Source organism: Poecile atricapillus, chromosome W (assembly GCF_030490865.1).
Source record: "Poecile atricapillus isolate bPoeAtr1 chromosome W, bPoeAtr1.hap1, whole genome shotgun sequence".
NCBI lineage: Eukaryota > Metazoa > Chordata > Aves > Passeriformes > Paridae > Poecile > Poecile atricapillus.
The window spans coordinates 47,829,228-47,845,915 of NC_081288.1; the positions used below are offsets into that span (position 1 = coordinate 47,829,228).

Sequence of the window (16,688 nt, forward strand, 5' to 3'; positions counted from 1 at the left end):
TGGACCATGGGCAACAAAAATTATCAAGTGGGATGGAGCATATCTATGAGGAAAGGTTGTAAGAGTGGTGTTCAGCCTGGAAAAGAAAAGGCTCTGCCAGAAAATGTTTATGATGAGTATGCTGAAACAGGTTGCCCAGAGAGGTGGTAAATAACCTGTCCCTGGAGAAACATTCAGGGTCAGGCTGGATGGGGCTCTGAGCTACTTGATCTACTTGAAGATGTCCCTGCTAACCGCAGGGTGCTGGCTAGATGACCTTTGAAGGTACCTTCCAACTCAAATCATTCTATTATTCCTTAAGTTAACACATTAAAACTTTTTCCATTTTACTTCCAAAATGAATAATCACACTCTCAAGCATCACTTTCAAAAATAATTAGGCATACTAGGCTAAATAAGATACAATTTAATATATTCAACTGTTGAAAGTCAGCCTTCAGAAGAGAAAGACATTCCCACAGCTGGCTGACCCAACCCTGTTGTGTGTAATGACACCAATATTCAGTTTCACTTAGACAAAAGCATTTACTATCAGCTCATAAACAAGTTCTACAGAGCTTCATATACAAAGGAAAGAACCTTTCAGGTTATGCAAGTACTTATCATGAACTAATGTCAACACTAACACTGGGAATAATTTGTTACCATGCAAAAATAGTACTATCTTTTAAAAATAATACCAATAGCATGAGACCATGGAATTGTTTTATTGATGAACTTTTCCTCAGATGTAGATCATAACACTCTAAATCCAAGAGCAGATGGAAATAGCACATGAAACATTTTCTCTTTAAAGCAAAACGCTTAACAAAAGGATGCCTAAACTATCAGCAACATTAAATTTTTTCTTATCCTCTCCTGTATCCTAATATCCCCACCCTCTCCCAATGGGAATTGGATCTAGAATGTTCAGTATATTCAAAATACAACAAACAAGTCCTTGGAACCTAACAGATGACAAAGAATTTACCTTCCTAAGGGAAGTCCTGTCAAAGTCCTCTGTGACAATACACCTCAACATGAGAAAGCCATGACTACATTCATCAGCCCAATTCATTGACTTTCATTGAGATGACTTAGTTAGATGCCATCTTAACAGAAGATGTCTGGACTCGAAGGGAGACTCCCTCCTCTTTCCCTCCCCCACTGTCTCAGTAGCTAGCTGTTTTTCAATGAAGTAGTTAGGAAACTTTTCCAGAATAATCAAGTGCTACCCATGGGAGTTTGTCTCATTATTTCCCAATCCAGCATTAACCTGCTAGTTTTGATACCATCTATAGTGCTAGCTATAGAACTAGATCAAGCGAGCTCACTTTTCAAATACTTCCTTTAAGAGATATGTTAACCAAGATCTTACAGTGTTAAAGGTATAATGTAAATATAAAACTTTATAAAAAACTTTGTAAATATAAAACTTTATATGTAAAGTGCATAATCTTACCTTTAGGCACATTACCCTATCATACACTGTAAACAGAGGAGCTCTTTACAGCTTATTACCATTATGTAAACAACATTTATTAGAAGGAAATCATCATTCTCCCAAGATGTGACTTAGCTGTAAACAATGAATCAATGTTACTACAAAATTTAACTGAGTTTGCACAGACTACTGAATTTTTCCTTATAGGTGTATGGGTATGTATAACATATATCACAACACCTATAGTAAACAGTTCTCATGCAATAGCCCCCATTAAAAAATATAATGATGACATCAATTTTATATGACAATTTAAAACCTTACAAAAACCACAGTGGGAACACAAAAAGCCACAAATCCTTAAAACACAACACAGCTTTGGATCAAAAGCAAGTCAACTAAACATGATAGCAGTTGAAAACTGCCATGATGAAAACTTCTGAGGTTTGTTTTTTTAACCAAATTTGGTGCATTTGCTGTAATTTTGTCAAATAAATACTTAAAAGTCAATTTACTACCTGGCCATTCCTTATTTAACAACAATTTTTAAGAATATAAAAATGTTCTTTGCAAAGTTTATAAATATCCGTCTTTATCCTTTCCCAATGCCTCAGAGTAACTGATACATTTAAAAGGACCAAAGTATAAGAAATACCATACACACAGAATCCAACAGCGATACGTACTGTAATTATGCTTTCCAAAACAAGCCCACCCAATTTTCTCTTAGGGCTTTTAGAGAAGTTACACCCGAGAATTAGAATTGTTCCACATTTCATATAACAGGCCAGCTCTATTGCATGAGGCTGTTTATTTACAAGCTCAGCAGAAAAAAAAAATAAAAATCAGGTACTAGGAAATCCTGCTAATTTGATAGTTTAAACTCTTTTCTCTCACCCTGAGATGGAAACTACATAACCAATTAGAATTCTGCAAGTTCCTCTAAAAGGAACAAAACTATCAGTAAGCATTTCCTGAAAGCAAACTTTTTTTTTAGCATTGGATGGATAATTTTTGCAAAGAAAATAAAACAGTCTTCAATAAACATCACAGTCAGTTGTTATGCAAAGAAAATGTTTAAAATATTAATCTCTCAGTAACTAAAACTAGCTGCCAGTGAAAGTAACATTGACCTTCCAATTTAGCCACATGATTAGCTAAAAAACTTAAAAAAAAAAAAAAAAAAAGGAAAAATTAGAGGAAAAAATAAGAGTGATTTCTACATCCTCCCCATATTTTTGCATCATAGGATTGGGCAAAAAAATTCTACAGTTGAAACCCTGTCTAAGGGCTCCTTTACTCCCCATTCTCAAGTAACAAACATTTCAAAGGCAGAATGACAGCAGTCTTGCTTTGAATGAGGTTTCCAGCATAATTCTAGACATATGCACACAGGACCCATATGCAGCAGAAACTCAGTTTGACATAAAATTCTCAGTAAGAAAACAGGCAGTGTTCACATAGTCTCTTGGTTTTAAGTTAAATAGATGAAAGATTCACCACAGCAATAAAACCAGACTCGTCCAAATTGAAATTTTTTTACTTTCAGTTGACCTGTAGCAGTGGACATTTCTGAACTGCTCTTGATTACACTAAGTCTTCACTACGGGGCATTTTTAAAATGCTACATGGTATCTGCACGAGAAAATTTGAGTTCTTAAAATCCATTTTAAAAAAAACTTACAGAACTACAGAACCCAAAGTGCTAGCATACAGTCAGACATATTTAACTGTAACTGAGTAATGACAGTCAAATTGTGGAACATAAATCTCAGTTTGCAAACAAATTGGTTGTCCTAAGCACAAAAGAGCTACAGCCAGCAGAGCAGAAAACAGTTCTTCAAGAAAACATAGCAACTACTGAATCAGTAAGACTGCTACATAAAACACAAACTGAATATGAAGTCATTAAATATTTAGTGTAAACCAGAATCAACTTTTAAGTTGTGTACTACCTATTATCTTGTTCCAAAAGGTTCTAATTTTCCCCCTCCACCATCCAAAATATCACAAGCCAAGATAAACTAATTTAGCTAGCAGCTTAACACAATGGGTTTTCTGAGCAAAAGATTTCAACAGACAAGTCCTTGCCTGGAGTTGTAGACAGGTATAACGAATCTACCACAATGATCTATTATAAGGAAACTGTAATTTTGTGTATGAATAAACAAGCTACTCAGCCATATGAATACATGAGAGGTTCAATGTTCTGACAGAGATTCTATTTATTTATTAAAAGAAAAAGGCATGTGTTAATGAGTATGATTACAACTCTGCTTATCAATCTCTGTCAAAAGCAAGACCATTTTCTTTGGGTGACTGCCATATTTATTTTCATCCACACATATTTTTTAATAAAGAATTAGGTTCTTGTATGGCGTCCCTTAAGAGCTGTCAAATATTGCAAAAAACCAGCAGACTTATGTGCATTTACAGCACCATCTCATAAATCCCTTTGGCTAAGTTTATCTTCTATAAGGAAGACACAGATCAGTTTACATTACAAGGAAGTTTAAATCCAAAGCCTTATGGCCTCCCACAATATAATACACTGCTTCAGAATATTATACTATTTAAACATCTTCACTATTTCAGTAATTGAAGAATACATATGGGGAGGAGGAAAAAAAAAACCCAAGAAACAACCTACTCCCTGTAATTCAAAGGTGATTGCATGGTGGCAATGTAAAGGTAACTGCCTTGGCCTATGACACATCTGGACTCTCAATATTAAATGTGGCTTTATTGAGAGAAGAGTCAGTGCCTCTTACTTCCACCTGGAGACTCACTCATCAAAGGTTTTCATTTAAAATAACTATTCTTACCAAAGAAGAATGTTCTTCTCAATGTACAGTCTTCAGACCACAACTCTACAACATCCTGTCAACACTTTGTGCACTTACAAGGGGTTAATCACTAAATGGAAGGGTAATTCAAGCAGAAATCAAAAAGCCAGGATTGTTGGATTTCTACCCCCACTTTGCAAACAATTTACTCAATGGCCTTATGTAAATACAGTCTCACTGTGAAGCTGCATGCATCTAGAAAACTCAAAATCTATTATGCTTTACAATACTTAAGTGGTAACTGCAAGTTTAATGTTCAGACATCCATATAAATTTTTCAGAGGAAAGACAATAAGCCATTGATTTAAAATACTTCCAGAACAAAACATAGAACTGACTGATGAATATCAGTTGTTCACTGATCACAATTGTTTACAATTAAGTTTCTATATTTTGCCAGACAGTCTTCTTTCATTTCTAGCACCAAAATTACTTCAGTATTTCCATTTATTACCAAGTACTTCGTAAGCACTCCAGGAAATAAGCAGATCTGGTTTTTATGGACAAATGCATTAGTATTAAAGACTGGACTACTAAGACTACCTCCTAATTTCACTTAGATCATAGGAGAAAATCCCTACCAACAAACAAAACAACACACATAGTAGCAACATATTTCCTTCATTAACAAGGAAAAAATATTCATATATACAGTTGAAGAAGAGATATTAAAAATGTCTTATGTAAGGCACTTCTCAGGAGTCTATGTTTTACTAATTCTACAAATATGGCAATCCTTGTTTTACAAAAATCTGGGCCTCAGAGAATTCTAAGGATCAAATTTAATGCATATGTAGCTGGGATTTACAAGTGCGTCATTTTGTAATTTCTCTTTGAAGATGAGTCTTACCCATCTTAAGTTGCCAAGTTTCGTATATTTCACATCTTGTGAACTCAGTTTGGTTGGTAAAAAAAAAGGAATGAAGTAATGCTCTGTGCACTCAAAAGGATTAAAATTTGGCATGACTAAAGTGAACAGCAGCTAACAATCTTCTAAAGCATTTCACACTGGAAAGTTCATCTGACCTTATAAAAATGAACTTGGATGCAAAATCCATTGCTATGAGGCCCATAGGGAAGTACTGCAAAACTAGAATCCTTCAACATATAATAGCATAGTTCCCTGAATTTTTTTTAAAAATCTGACACGCATGAATGCTTTGCATAAATAATAATATATTAATAATATAATAATATATTACTGAAGACAAGTAGTAACACAGCTCCAGAAACAATCAACATCAGTACAAGATAAATATACAAAGAAGTCACATCTTGTCTACTCTTGATATCTACTCTTTTCAATTGCTAAGTCTCACAATTCTCATAGCATCAGCAACCATTTTAAGACATTAAAACTGCCTTAATTTTCAGAAAATTTTCTCCGAACTATGATGTACAATTCTTCACATCTGCCAACTACACATGAACCAAAAGGCACCTCAAATCAAGTTAAAACAATATTCACATTGGTTTCTAGAGTTCAGAATTACTTAGGTGACAACAGGAGAGAAAGAATTAATTTTGAAATCTATGCCATGCACATCCTCTGATATACTTTATTTTTATACATAAAATATATATCTTTGCCATAAAAAAGTCATGGTCAGGATGCCAGCTGTTCACTAAACATAATATAAAACAGGCCTAACAACTCTCAAAAAGCATGTGGTCCAGAAAATAGCAGAAGGAATAGTAATGCTCCACCCAGCACTAGACATGAGAATGTCTACCATGTAAACGACAGCTGCTTGGAAACTGGAGCATAACCCTATATGGAGGAAGGCAAAAAAAAACCCCAAAAAGATTGTAATCCAAGTGCTAGAACATAAGCAATCCTCTTGTAACTCATGGAGAGCTGCTGCTGGTCATCAGACACATCACAGCTGAAGCCACAGCTCTACAAATGCTACGCAAGCATGTCCTATTTTTAAGAAAAAGGCAAGAAGCTTAAAAAAAAACCCAACAAAATACCACCAAAGAAACAATAGGAAAAAAAATACAAAATATCCCTAACTGCTGGTTTCTTCAACAGCAAAGTTTAAGACAATTACAGAATGACAGAAGATAAGGAGTTGGAAGGGACCCACAAGGATCACTGAAGTCCAGCTCCTGGCCCTGCACAGGACATCCCCAAGAGTCACACCAGTGCCTGAGAGCATTGTCCAAGCACTTCCTGAGCTCTGTCAGGCTGATGGTGTGACCACTTCCCCAGGGAGCCTGTTCCAGTGCCCAACCACCCTCTGGGTGAGAAACCTTTTCCTGATATCCAACCTAAACCTACCCTGAATCAGCTTCAGGTCCTGCCACTGGTAACCACAGAGCAGAGATCAGTGCCTGCCCCTCCTCTTCCTCTCACAAGGAAGTTGCAGACTACAATGAGGCCCCCCTGCATTCAGGCTGAACAGACCAAGTGACCTCAGCTGCTCCACATATTGCTTCTTTGCAAGGCCCTTCACCATCTTTGTTGCCCTCCTTTGAGCACTTCATAATAGATTAATATTTTTCTCATATTGTGGTGCCCAAATCTGCACACAGGACTCACTTAAGGACATTTGATATTGCAGATAAGCAGCATTTTACTTCAGAAGAATCTCAAGTAATGTTTTTGAGCACTTTAAATCCAAATAGGGGGAAGAAAAATGCAAAGAGTAAGAGATCAGAAAGTACTTTCTGAGTGGTAAGTTCTTGAAAACCAAAACTGGAAAATGTAAATGATGAACACCCAAAAGGAAATGCTGACATCATATTGACAACTTCTTACAGCACATTTTTAGCTGCTGATTATGATTTTTAAAAAAAGTCAAGAAAGCCATTATTTCTGTCAATAAATGAGTTATTATTTTTAAGAATTTATACTCACTGTACTAACTATGAAAACCCATCAACCATACAAGTCTCCTGATTGTCTAGCTTCTCACTATACTTTAGCCATGTTCCATGAAATTTTTTTAAAAAATCCTTTTGGTTAAAATAATCTTAAACCCCCTCCTACTTCCTCAAAGAAAAAAAGCTGTATGTACTCCAAAGAACTTACCTAAAACAATTTTAAGCATATCCAAAGAGAAGGCATTTTGCATAAAATAACTTCTTAATACCATGTTTTGTGGAGTAAATGTCTTTGAAATAGAAAGTAATTAGCATTTTCACCACAGGAGACAACATATACCATGAAATGCACCTTGATTGCCTCCTTGAGATCTACTACATTGCTCAACAGTGAGCAATATGCAAAAAATCGCAATTAAGCTTATTACAAAAATGCAACTCTACAAATGTTTAGCAGTCTGATGAAAGGACTTTAATTTCAAGATAATTTACTATATTTATATAATGAATCAGTAGGATTTCATTCAATTGTAAATATATTTGAACCACAGATCTTTATGAAGTTCTTCCATAGAATTATTGTAGTTGTGTAACAGTTATATAGTCTGAAGTACATAATAAATACTCAGATGAGACTATCATATACCACACAACACTCTTATAAAGCTTTCAACGGAACGAGCTGACATTTTAACCCTACATTTTGAAAGGAAGAAATCAGGATGCATTTAAGACAATCTTTTTGACCACTGGGTGCCACTCTTGTCCCGTGTACAATAAGCTGCCTGACACTAACTTAGTCTTCTCAGCCTTTTTAGTTTTTTCCTCAGCATTAAACAGCTCTGATTCTTCTAAATTGAGAGGAAAAGACGGAAAAGCTTTTACACAAGTTTTTATTAAGCACTCCTTTTCAAAATCCTTTATTACTGCCTCTAGCCCCAAGAAGGCAATTCTGAAAGAAGTCTATTGCACACAGACCCTATGATATATGAAGAACTTCCTTTATGGTGAGGTTATAGAATAACCCATCCATGCTATGTCTAAATCATTCCATTTAATGGAATAGATATCTGCTGCAACTGTGTGGCCCTATATGGATATTACTACTAACAGCTTCATATTGAGTTTGCACCGCCGTAAGACTGTCAGGTTTGCCCTGTCTGAGCTTTTTCTGAGCTGCTTGCAATCTTTTTTTTTTAACTTGCTGCTAATTTAACAGCAATTTTTCCAACTGGCCAGTCATCTATAGCTAATTTGGTTTATTTCTGTTGATCTTTGTATGGTACAACCACAGTTTTAAATGCATAGCAGTAACAAGGAGTTATTCTATGATATTATGACTAACACCACGATGCAGTATCTACAGATACAGGTCTGGTATAACAGACATTTTGAGAAGTGGAAATGCAGGATGTGGCACAACCATCAAATGACATTCTTAGATCAGACTGCTAATATTGCACCTATAGTAACAATCAATTCTTGTCTAAATATTTATGGTGATTTTCATCCTTGTCCGTAAATTTTTGAATGTAACACTATCCTGTGCACTTTATTTTCTAACTCAAACAATCCATATCAAACATCATTGCAGGCATATGTATATTACAGCCCTATGATTTACTACTGGTCCTTAAATTTCATAAACGGGAACCTGAAGTACAGACCAAAAAGGATTCATAGAAATTAATGTAATGTATGATGGAAATATATATTCATCAGTTCATCCGAGAAAATAGGGAGCTCAGAAGTCTGTGGTGAACTTCATAATCCCATTATCTATCCCACCAACCTTTAAAATGGCACAGGCATCATTATAGTGTAGCCCCAATGTACTGCAGCCACAGAATCAAATAACAGACCAAAGAACTCTCTTAAATCATGTAAGAAGAGTGACTGATCATTAGTGTGACTAATGCATTAAATTACTTACACTTGCAGGTTACCATCCTAAAGATGTTAGCATTATGCCTCCTATCCTTACTAAACAAATACTAAAATAGAGACTTTCATGTCATATAATTTCTTTTATTTCTCTTTCAATACAACTAAGACCTATTTTTCCACTATTGTCATTTATTTAATAGATGTCTTCTCCCTGTTATTTCACTGGCCTGCTCTACAAGTTGTTTTGATAACCAAGTAAAATGCCCTAAATATTCACAGCTTATGCATGGCACTACTAGAATCAAAAAATACCTGTATTCAGGTCTTGTAGGATGATCATCCCTTGCCCATCTGTATCCTGATTCATCCTGCAAAACATACATGCAAAACGACTGCATGACATGTATCTCAGTGTCAGATGTCAAGTACAGTTAGTCGCCAAATCGTATTTAATTACGGCAAAACCAAAGCATTTAATGAGCTAAAAAAATATTAACCCCCACAGCAAGTACCTTCTCAATTTATTCCCTGTATCCCTTTACTTTTTATTTTCTTCCTCTGTCAGTATTAAAGAGAGCAACTTTGCAATGCCATACAAAACAAAAAAACTACAGAAGTTTCCAAAGTACATATACGTACTCTGACTTAAAGAAGAATTTCCTCTTCAAAATACAAATTACCGTCAACACCTTGAAATTACTGATTTCTAAACAGCTGGGTTGCTGGGGGCAACAATAATGACCTTTCCAGTATTTTAATTACCTAGCATTCAAGCCTTAATGGGAAAATAGACATCATAAACATGTGAGAATAATCACCTTACGTACACCTCGGTGTGGAGGGCCGCTTCTTCGGGCATGGGAAAAACTACGACCCTCCTCATAGTCTCTGTACTCAGCGTGACCGTAATCGTCATAGCGACTGTAATTCCCGTCCCCAGGTCTCTCAAGCAGTGGAGGTTTCTTGGGCACAATGTTTACTATTCTATGGTAATCACCCTAAACCACAAAACAAACAAATATTGCTTTTAACAGCTGAAAATCTGTAATGAATAAACAACAGCTTTTTGCTAGAACACAAAATTAATTTATTTCCTTTAAATAACATGTCATATACCATTTGTCAACTAAAGAAATTCTTTGTTTATTAAGTACAAATTGCACAGCTGCAAAAGATACAAATTCAGTTTTACTAGAACTAAGCTTTATATAAGTCAACTGTAAATAAAAAGCAAATGAAAATAGGAATACAAAAAGATCTTGTATTTTATATCTTTCTTTAGGAAAACATTTTTAATAGGCCTTAAAAGCTACAAATGCAGACTGGTGTTAGTATGTGCAGTTTGGCAGGGTGGGGAGGGGAAAGACACTCAAGCTATGTTTTTAACAGTAAGAACTCATGATCTAATGCACTACTTTCTGCAGAAAAATACACTGCATTCACAAATTGCTAAATATTGTCATGCAAAAAAACCTGTTAGTTCTGATTTCAGAGACCACCCAACAAACAGACTGGAGGGCAATCCAAAGCCAGACTACAGCCAGATTGGTGCAAAGTGGAGACTACATACACAGTCACACTGCTTGATCTACTCTTATCTCATTGAACATCCTTCACATGTAATTATTTTTTTTTTTTTAGTTTGGTGTCTTACAAAGATGTGCTGTGCAGTTTCAATAAAACTGCTCCATGCTTTAAGCTCACCCAGAAATCCCCACCAAATAACTATACAGACACACAGAAGAACAGTTGCATGAAAGCTTGACAAGTACCTACTTGCATAATTGTGTCAAGTGCTTGCAATTTTATTTAATAATTGTTCTTTACCAGTATCTTGGTTTCTACTACAGTCTATACTTGATATACAATTAGGACCCAGTTTAGATGAGGACACATCTTTTGCCCTCTTAAAAAAAACAAAACTTAATTCTGTATCATTGCCACATCTCATTTCCAACATACTAACCTATCAGCAAACGCTAAGCATATTAACAGATTGAACAAATCAATTAAATTTCATTTGTCTAATCAAAATTAAGTCAGACTTCTACATGTGGACACAAATACAATGGCACAGGCTTAGAAGGACAGAAAGTACCTTCCAATTACCTTAAATCTGTGGAGTTGTATGAGAAGGAACTCCAGGGTGGCAGAGAGACACTATATCTTGATTTGCCCAGCTATTGGGGGTGTTGTTTTGGTACAGATGGATAATACTAATTGTGATGAGTGTACTCTGCTACTCCCTTCAATCCCAGCTCCAAACACACGTAATATAAAGCTAGCATTGAACTATCTAGCTAACTCTTGCATCAAAATGAGTGCATACACCTTTTAGACTGTAAACTTTCATAATGCCTAATCACACATTGTTCCCTGAACAGCCTGAAGGACTACAGGAATTTAGAAATGTCAATGACACAATGGTTAAATTAAATTGGAAACGTGTTAGTCAAACGACTTAAAAAAAAATCTGTGAAAATATGTTCTGGCTTTCGTCCTGTCCTATCTTGATAAATATTTTGGAGAAGGAGGTAGCCAAACACCCTGTGAAAAACCAATCTGATTTCCAGCTTGCTGAAAATGCAGAAATGTTGCCAGTGCCTTTAAAGAGAGTTAAAAATGTGACAGATAAGCCAAACACTAATAAACTACTCAATAGAGAAGTCTATGTAACTAGTTACCAAGTTACTACCATTGGTAAGCTTCCAAAGAGACAAGATCAAAACCTAACTAAGGGAATCCAGAAGATACACTAAATCAGCCACACTACTACTTCAACATTCACTGTAAGTAAAAGAGAAGTCAGATAAGAGGCTCTGGTACATAAAATCTTATTTTGACAAAATCACATTACACAGGATGTAAATAGAAATATCAAAATGTGTTCTTAAAATTCTATTTACGGTGTAATACCTCCAAAGACAAAGTTACAACCTGTTTTATTTCTTTGTTAGAGACTTCAGACAAGGGAGAAAAAAAATTACCCAACTCTGTGGAAAGGAGAATTCCTAAAAACAGTCTGAAATTACTCTATAGCACAGCAAGCAGAGCTTCTGCATTTGCTTTTACAAGCATAACATACATACATGACACACCACAGAAGACTCTGTACCTACAAAGTAGATTTCTGTTGACACTCTTCTTGTAAAGTGTTTCCCTTACAGGACTCCAAAGCACAACTTTAGCAAAGATGTACTTTCAACACCTGTTAAAAACATCTTCTCCTATACTTTAACCTTCATAAAAAAATTGTGTTGGTGACAAGAACAATCATGAAAGAAGTTCCTTTACCACCTCAAGTTACTTAAAAGAAATATTAACATAAAACTATGGAAAAATATAACGTAGTATGGCCTTTTGTTCCCCAGAAGTCATTAAAAATCCTGCGTTTAATTACACCAAAAAATCAGTTTACCAAAATAAAAATGTTCTAAAACAGTTCCAAAAGATTTGAAAATTAAAGAAAAAGAAACCAAGACTTAATTCTTAGGCAGACTATTATACCTATGCATCTGCATGTGCTAAGTTGCTGACTTGAAAGAATGGGATGAAAAAAAGAACTTGGGGTATACTAGGAACTTGCTCAGGTACATAAATCCAGCCCCTATGGTACAGGTTATTGTATAAAGGTATAATGTTATAATGCTACAGATACAAGGCTTACTGCACACTTACATCACCATGAATCCTTGGAGGGAGACGTTCTCTTGGAACTCTTTCATAGTCATATCGCCCTTCAGACCACATTTCATCTCTTCGATATGCCACTAAAGACAACAAAAACACCATTAGTGAAAACCAGACTCATTATGAATTATGAAAAAGGAGAGTGTGCAGAAAAATAAAGGTTCCAGGATTTCTCCCAATATAATGTATTATGCACAAACCCTGTACATACACTTTTTATTATTAGCCCTTTAAAATAAGTCTTTCTAGTTATGGAAAGTATGTAATGTACCTGGAGCAAAAATCACTCACAGCATGAGCAAGAACATGGAACTGGAAATTAGTTCAGTGTAATCAGGAAAATTACAGGACTTAGACATATTATAAACAGCTCTATTGAAATATACACATATTGCAAATACTTGATGTACATACAAGTGCATACACACATGCCTTACAGCAATTTTAATACTGTTCTGCTAAAAACACTGGAACTTTAGAAGAAGTAATTCAATGTCTATTTATAAGATTAAATAATTTCTACTTTTTAATAACATATAATAACTTTGAATTATTTCATCAATTTAACCATCTAGAAAGAGATCTAAATGCAGACCATCATTTCTTAGTACAAAGCCCCACATTTTGATTATATGGATACAATACATTCTTCACATGCAGTTACTTCCTGTTTTAAATAGGGAGCCAGCACAAAGAAGAAATACCTCTTTCCAGAGGAAAGTGACTTTCAAAGCTGAGTTAGTCATTAAAGACAGGTGGAAAAAACTATCACCCTAAGAGATTCTAGTCATGCTGTGCTAGACAACACAGACTTGAGGAGTTCAAACCTTTCTGTTGATTATAAAGGTGACAAATCATCTACTATACAACACTGAAAATAGGTATGCAACTGCCAGAATTATATTTTTCAAACCTTCCCCTCAAACAGTAACTCTATCTGTTAAAGACAGTTAATATGGAAAAGTAACAGCAGGCTGTATTCAGAAGGAGTAAGATGTAATGTTACCTACTTGCACAAAGGAAAAACACCTATAGACTTTTGAAGCTATATAAAATTATTTATTAATACAGATGTTAAGAATCAACATAATGAGAGGGTTTACTAATTGTAAACAGAGGTAGAACTAATTCTGATATACACTTTTGCAAAACATAACAAACACATACTTACTTTTCTGTCACTTTTAGCAGCTCCCCTTCTGAAGTTCCATTCACTTATCTACAAAAAAAACCCCGAGGTTATTAAAAAATACAAATATATTTATCATTAGTACATTTTTTTTCTGTTAAGTAAACCAGACAAGTAAAATCTACATGTTTTAACCACCTGTACCCTATAATCTGTCTTTGTAAAGAAAGTAAGATTCAGTTGCACTTGATAAAGGTTAATGAAAAGCTTAATTTAACAAAGGCTTGTCTTTTGGAAAAAGAGAGTGAGTCCTGATAAAGAAGCTCTTTCATCCATCCACTACAGGATACGTCTATGTTCAGAGACTTTGACTTCAAATGAACCAGATTATCTTCCTAAAATATAGTCCCATTTTATAACAGACTTGACCTTAAGTTTGTTCTACAACCAAGACACAGAACTAGTCTGATGTAGCTACAGATTATAAATCAAAAGCTGACTAAACCAACCAGCTGATCCTAGTTTTGGTAAGGACAAAAGTGAGTGTCCACTGCCCCGGCCATCTCCAGTTAGCTCCATGTAAGAGTTATTATTTCTGAAACCACTGCTCATATTGCTGCATTGGATGGTCAGGTGCATCATCAGAAGCACCTGCCTAGCACTTTCACAGTAACTGCCTCAACTTCTCTTTATTTTGTACTTCACTGACTTTTTCTGGAGCCTTAAAAATGCACACCAGGGCTATATGTGCATGAACAGCTGTCCTGGGGTGACTTTATGGTGCTTAAATCCCAAATCACCTGTTCTATTTATGTTACATATTAATTTCTGCACCTTTAGCACCTTTAGGACTGGTTCCGAGAAAGAAGGGGGGGAAAGAAGAAGCCGCAGTTTGTGTTCAGAAACAGCATTCACTCCCCTGCGTGCTGCTCTGGACTGTGCTGTCTGCAGTACAGACAGACAGCAAGAGAGAGCTCTCCTTTTAGTTATTTAGCTAGCTGAGGCAGAGAAGTCTGCCAGACTGTTTTTTTTTTCCTTTTTTCTTGGATCTGTTCAAACCCGCTCTGGACTGAAAACCCAGAAAAACGCTGGGAGCTCACACCTATGGCCCACCAGGGCCTGGGCCTCAGCACTTTCCAGCGCTGGAGGGACTGGTAAGAGACCAAGTGAGCCAAGCTACACCCCACCAAAAGGATTTTACTGGATTTGCCATCTTTTCAAACAGTGAAAGATTTTATTGCTTAATATTATTCAATTTCTGTTACATGAACAGTTTTTTCCACTTTTCTCCATGGAAATCTTTGCCGAATGAGCTGGGGGAGGGGCAGCTTGAATGTGCTTTCTGAAGGTACCCCATTCAGAGGTTTTCTCCCAAATTTGCCCTAAACCAGGACAACAGCTCTTAGGCCAAGCCCTCCTTCCCTCGTTACCAGGAGGATGCTCTATCCGCTCTTACACTGTCCTCTCCATTCTCTTTTCTTTGTGCCCAGAACAGTACTTGAACATTTCTGTGTTTTTATGTATCGGGAGGAACAGAATTAGCTAGGCAAGACAAAATCATTGTGCTGAAAAGGCATCACGTGCTCTGCTTGGAAACACTTCAATGCTGGTCCCTCATGGCCAGCCCTTGCCCCAAGGTGGACCATTCCTTCTGTCCATACTTGCCCAGAGCTGGGAAGCACCCGTGAACTGCCACAGCCCCCACTACTCCCCTGCTCATCCACAGCCCACCTACCTCTCACACAAACAGAGATTTAGATACTTGATGGCAACCCTCAGTTTTTTAGACAAATAGCAAAATACCAGCTGTATTCAGATAAGGTTTTCAAGGGGGCTGCTTTCTTTTCTATTTTCACAAATACAGTAGTGACTCTGTCCTTTTGCCTGCAGAAGTTATTGAAACTGTTAACACAATGTTCAAAAAACAACCCATCTCAGATAAGTGCTACTGAAGCTGAGGACAAACTTACACCTCATGCTGCTTTATCAGTCAAACCACCTCCAAGATCCCAACACACATCACTGGCAGTAGGCGCCAACACTCATATACACACCCCATTGTATCATCAGGTAGCAAGGCTGATAAAAACAGTCCCTTTTTTTTATCAGTATTGGACGTCAATGAAATGAGAAAGAATTAAGACCAGTATTTTGACTGGAAAAAGGTAGAGATGCACTATCACAAAAGTCAACTGACTGCACAACTGGATTTATATAGCTTTCAAATATCCATTACAAATTATTGTTTAAAGTTACTCTCAGATGTATGCACAAGCAGGACGATCTTCCCCTTCACGACAAATATACAAATTAAACTGAGTATGAGAGTCTTCTGTCCCATATGGGTTTTGCAGAGGATTAAACGATAAGGCTTACAAGCCATCTCGGGTGCTAATCCAGCAGCCCCCTGCCAGAGGAGGCCGTCCTTCCCTCCGATCCTGTCCCGCCAGTGAAATTCACCCACCTCGTGGGCTCCCCAGGGCTCCCGGCTCGCCTCGGGCTGCCCCTCCGCAGGGAAGGACGCGCTCCCCAAGCCAATCCTCGAGGGTGCCGCTTCCCAGGCCGGGCGCTCCGCGACCCCCGAGCACGTGGTCGCACAGGGGGCAGGAAGGCGGTCCGGGGAGCCCCGCAAAGAGCCCAGCGCGCCCCGCCGCGGGCCAGAAGATCGGCTCCGGCCGCGGCCCAGGCCCCGCCGGTTCCGCGGAGGAAGGCGGCCTGCCCCCGGCTCGGCTCGGCCCCGCCACTCACCCGCCTTCGCCTCTCACTCCCGCGGCGTCGCAGCTCCGCGGCCGCCCCGCACCTCCGCCGCTTCCGGCGCGCCCGAGCCGTCGGCGGAAGCGCCCGCCCGCCATCCCCGGGCCGCCGCCCATTGGCGGCAGGGAAC

At 37.3% G+C, this 16,688-nt stretch overlaps 1 protein-coding gene across 8 annotated transcripts in view; it reads right to left on the bottom strand.

Moving 5' to 3' along the window:
- Window positions 1-16,613, bottom strand: part of LOC131592206 (periphilin-1-like) — a 65,135-nt gene extending 48,522 nt beyond the window's left edge. For 6 of the 8 annotated variants that reach the window (XR_009280535.1, XM_058863571.1, XM_058863569.1 and 3 more), the window contains exons 1-5: window positions 16,553-16,613; window positions 13,847-13,894; window positions 12,664-12,755; window positions 9,804-9,983; window positions 9,298-9,353 (exon numbers count right to left, since the gene is read on the bottom strand). Coding sequence is in view for 7 of the 8 variants with exons in the window: in XM_058863571.1 (XP_058719554.1) it covers window positions 9,298-9,353; window positions 9,804-9,983; window positions 12,664-12,755; window position 13,847 (329 nt within the window). In the remaining variant the exon portion in view is untranslated. The remainder of the gene's footprint in view (window positions 1-9,297; window positions 9,354-9,803; window positions 9,984-12,663; window positions 12,756-13,846; window positions 13,895-16,552) is intronic. The other 2 variants (XM_058863573.1, XM_058863570.1) reach the window with 1 other exon arrangement.
- Between the last annotated feature and the right edge of the window lie 75 nt (window positions 16,614-16,688).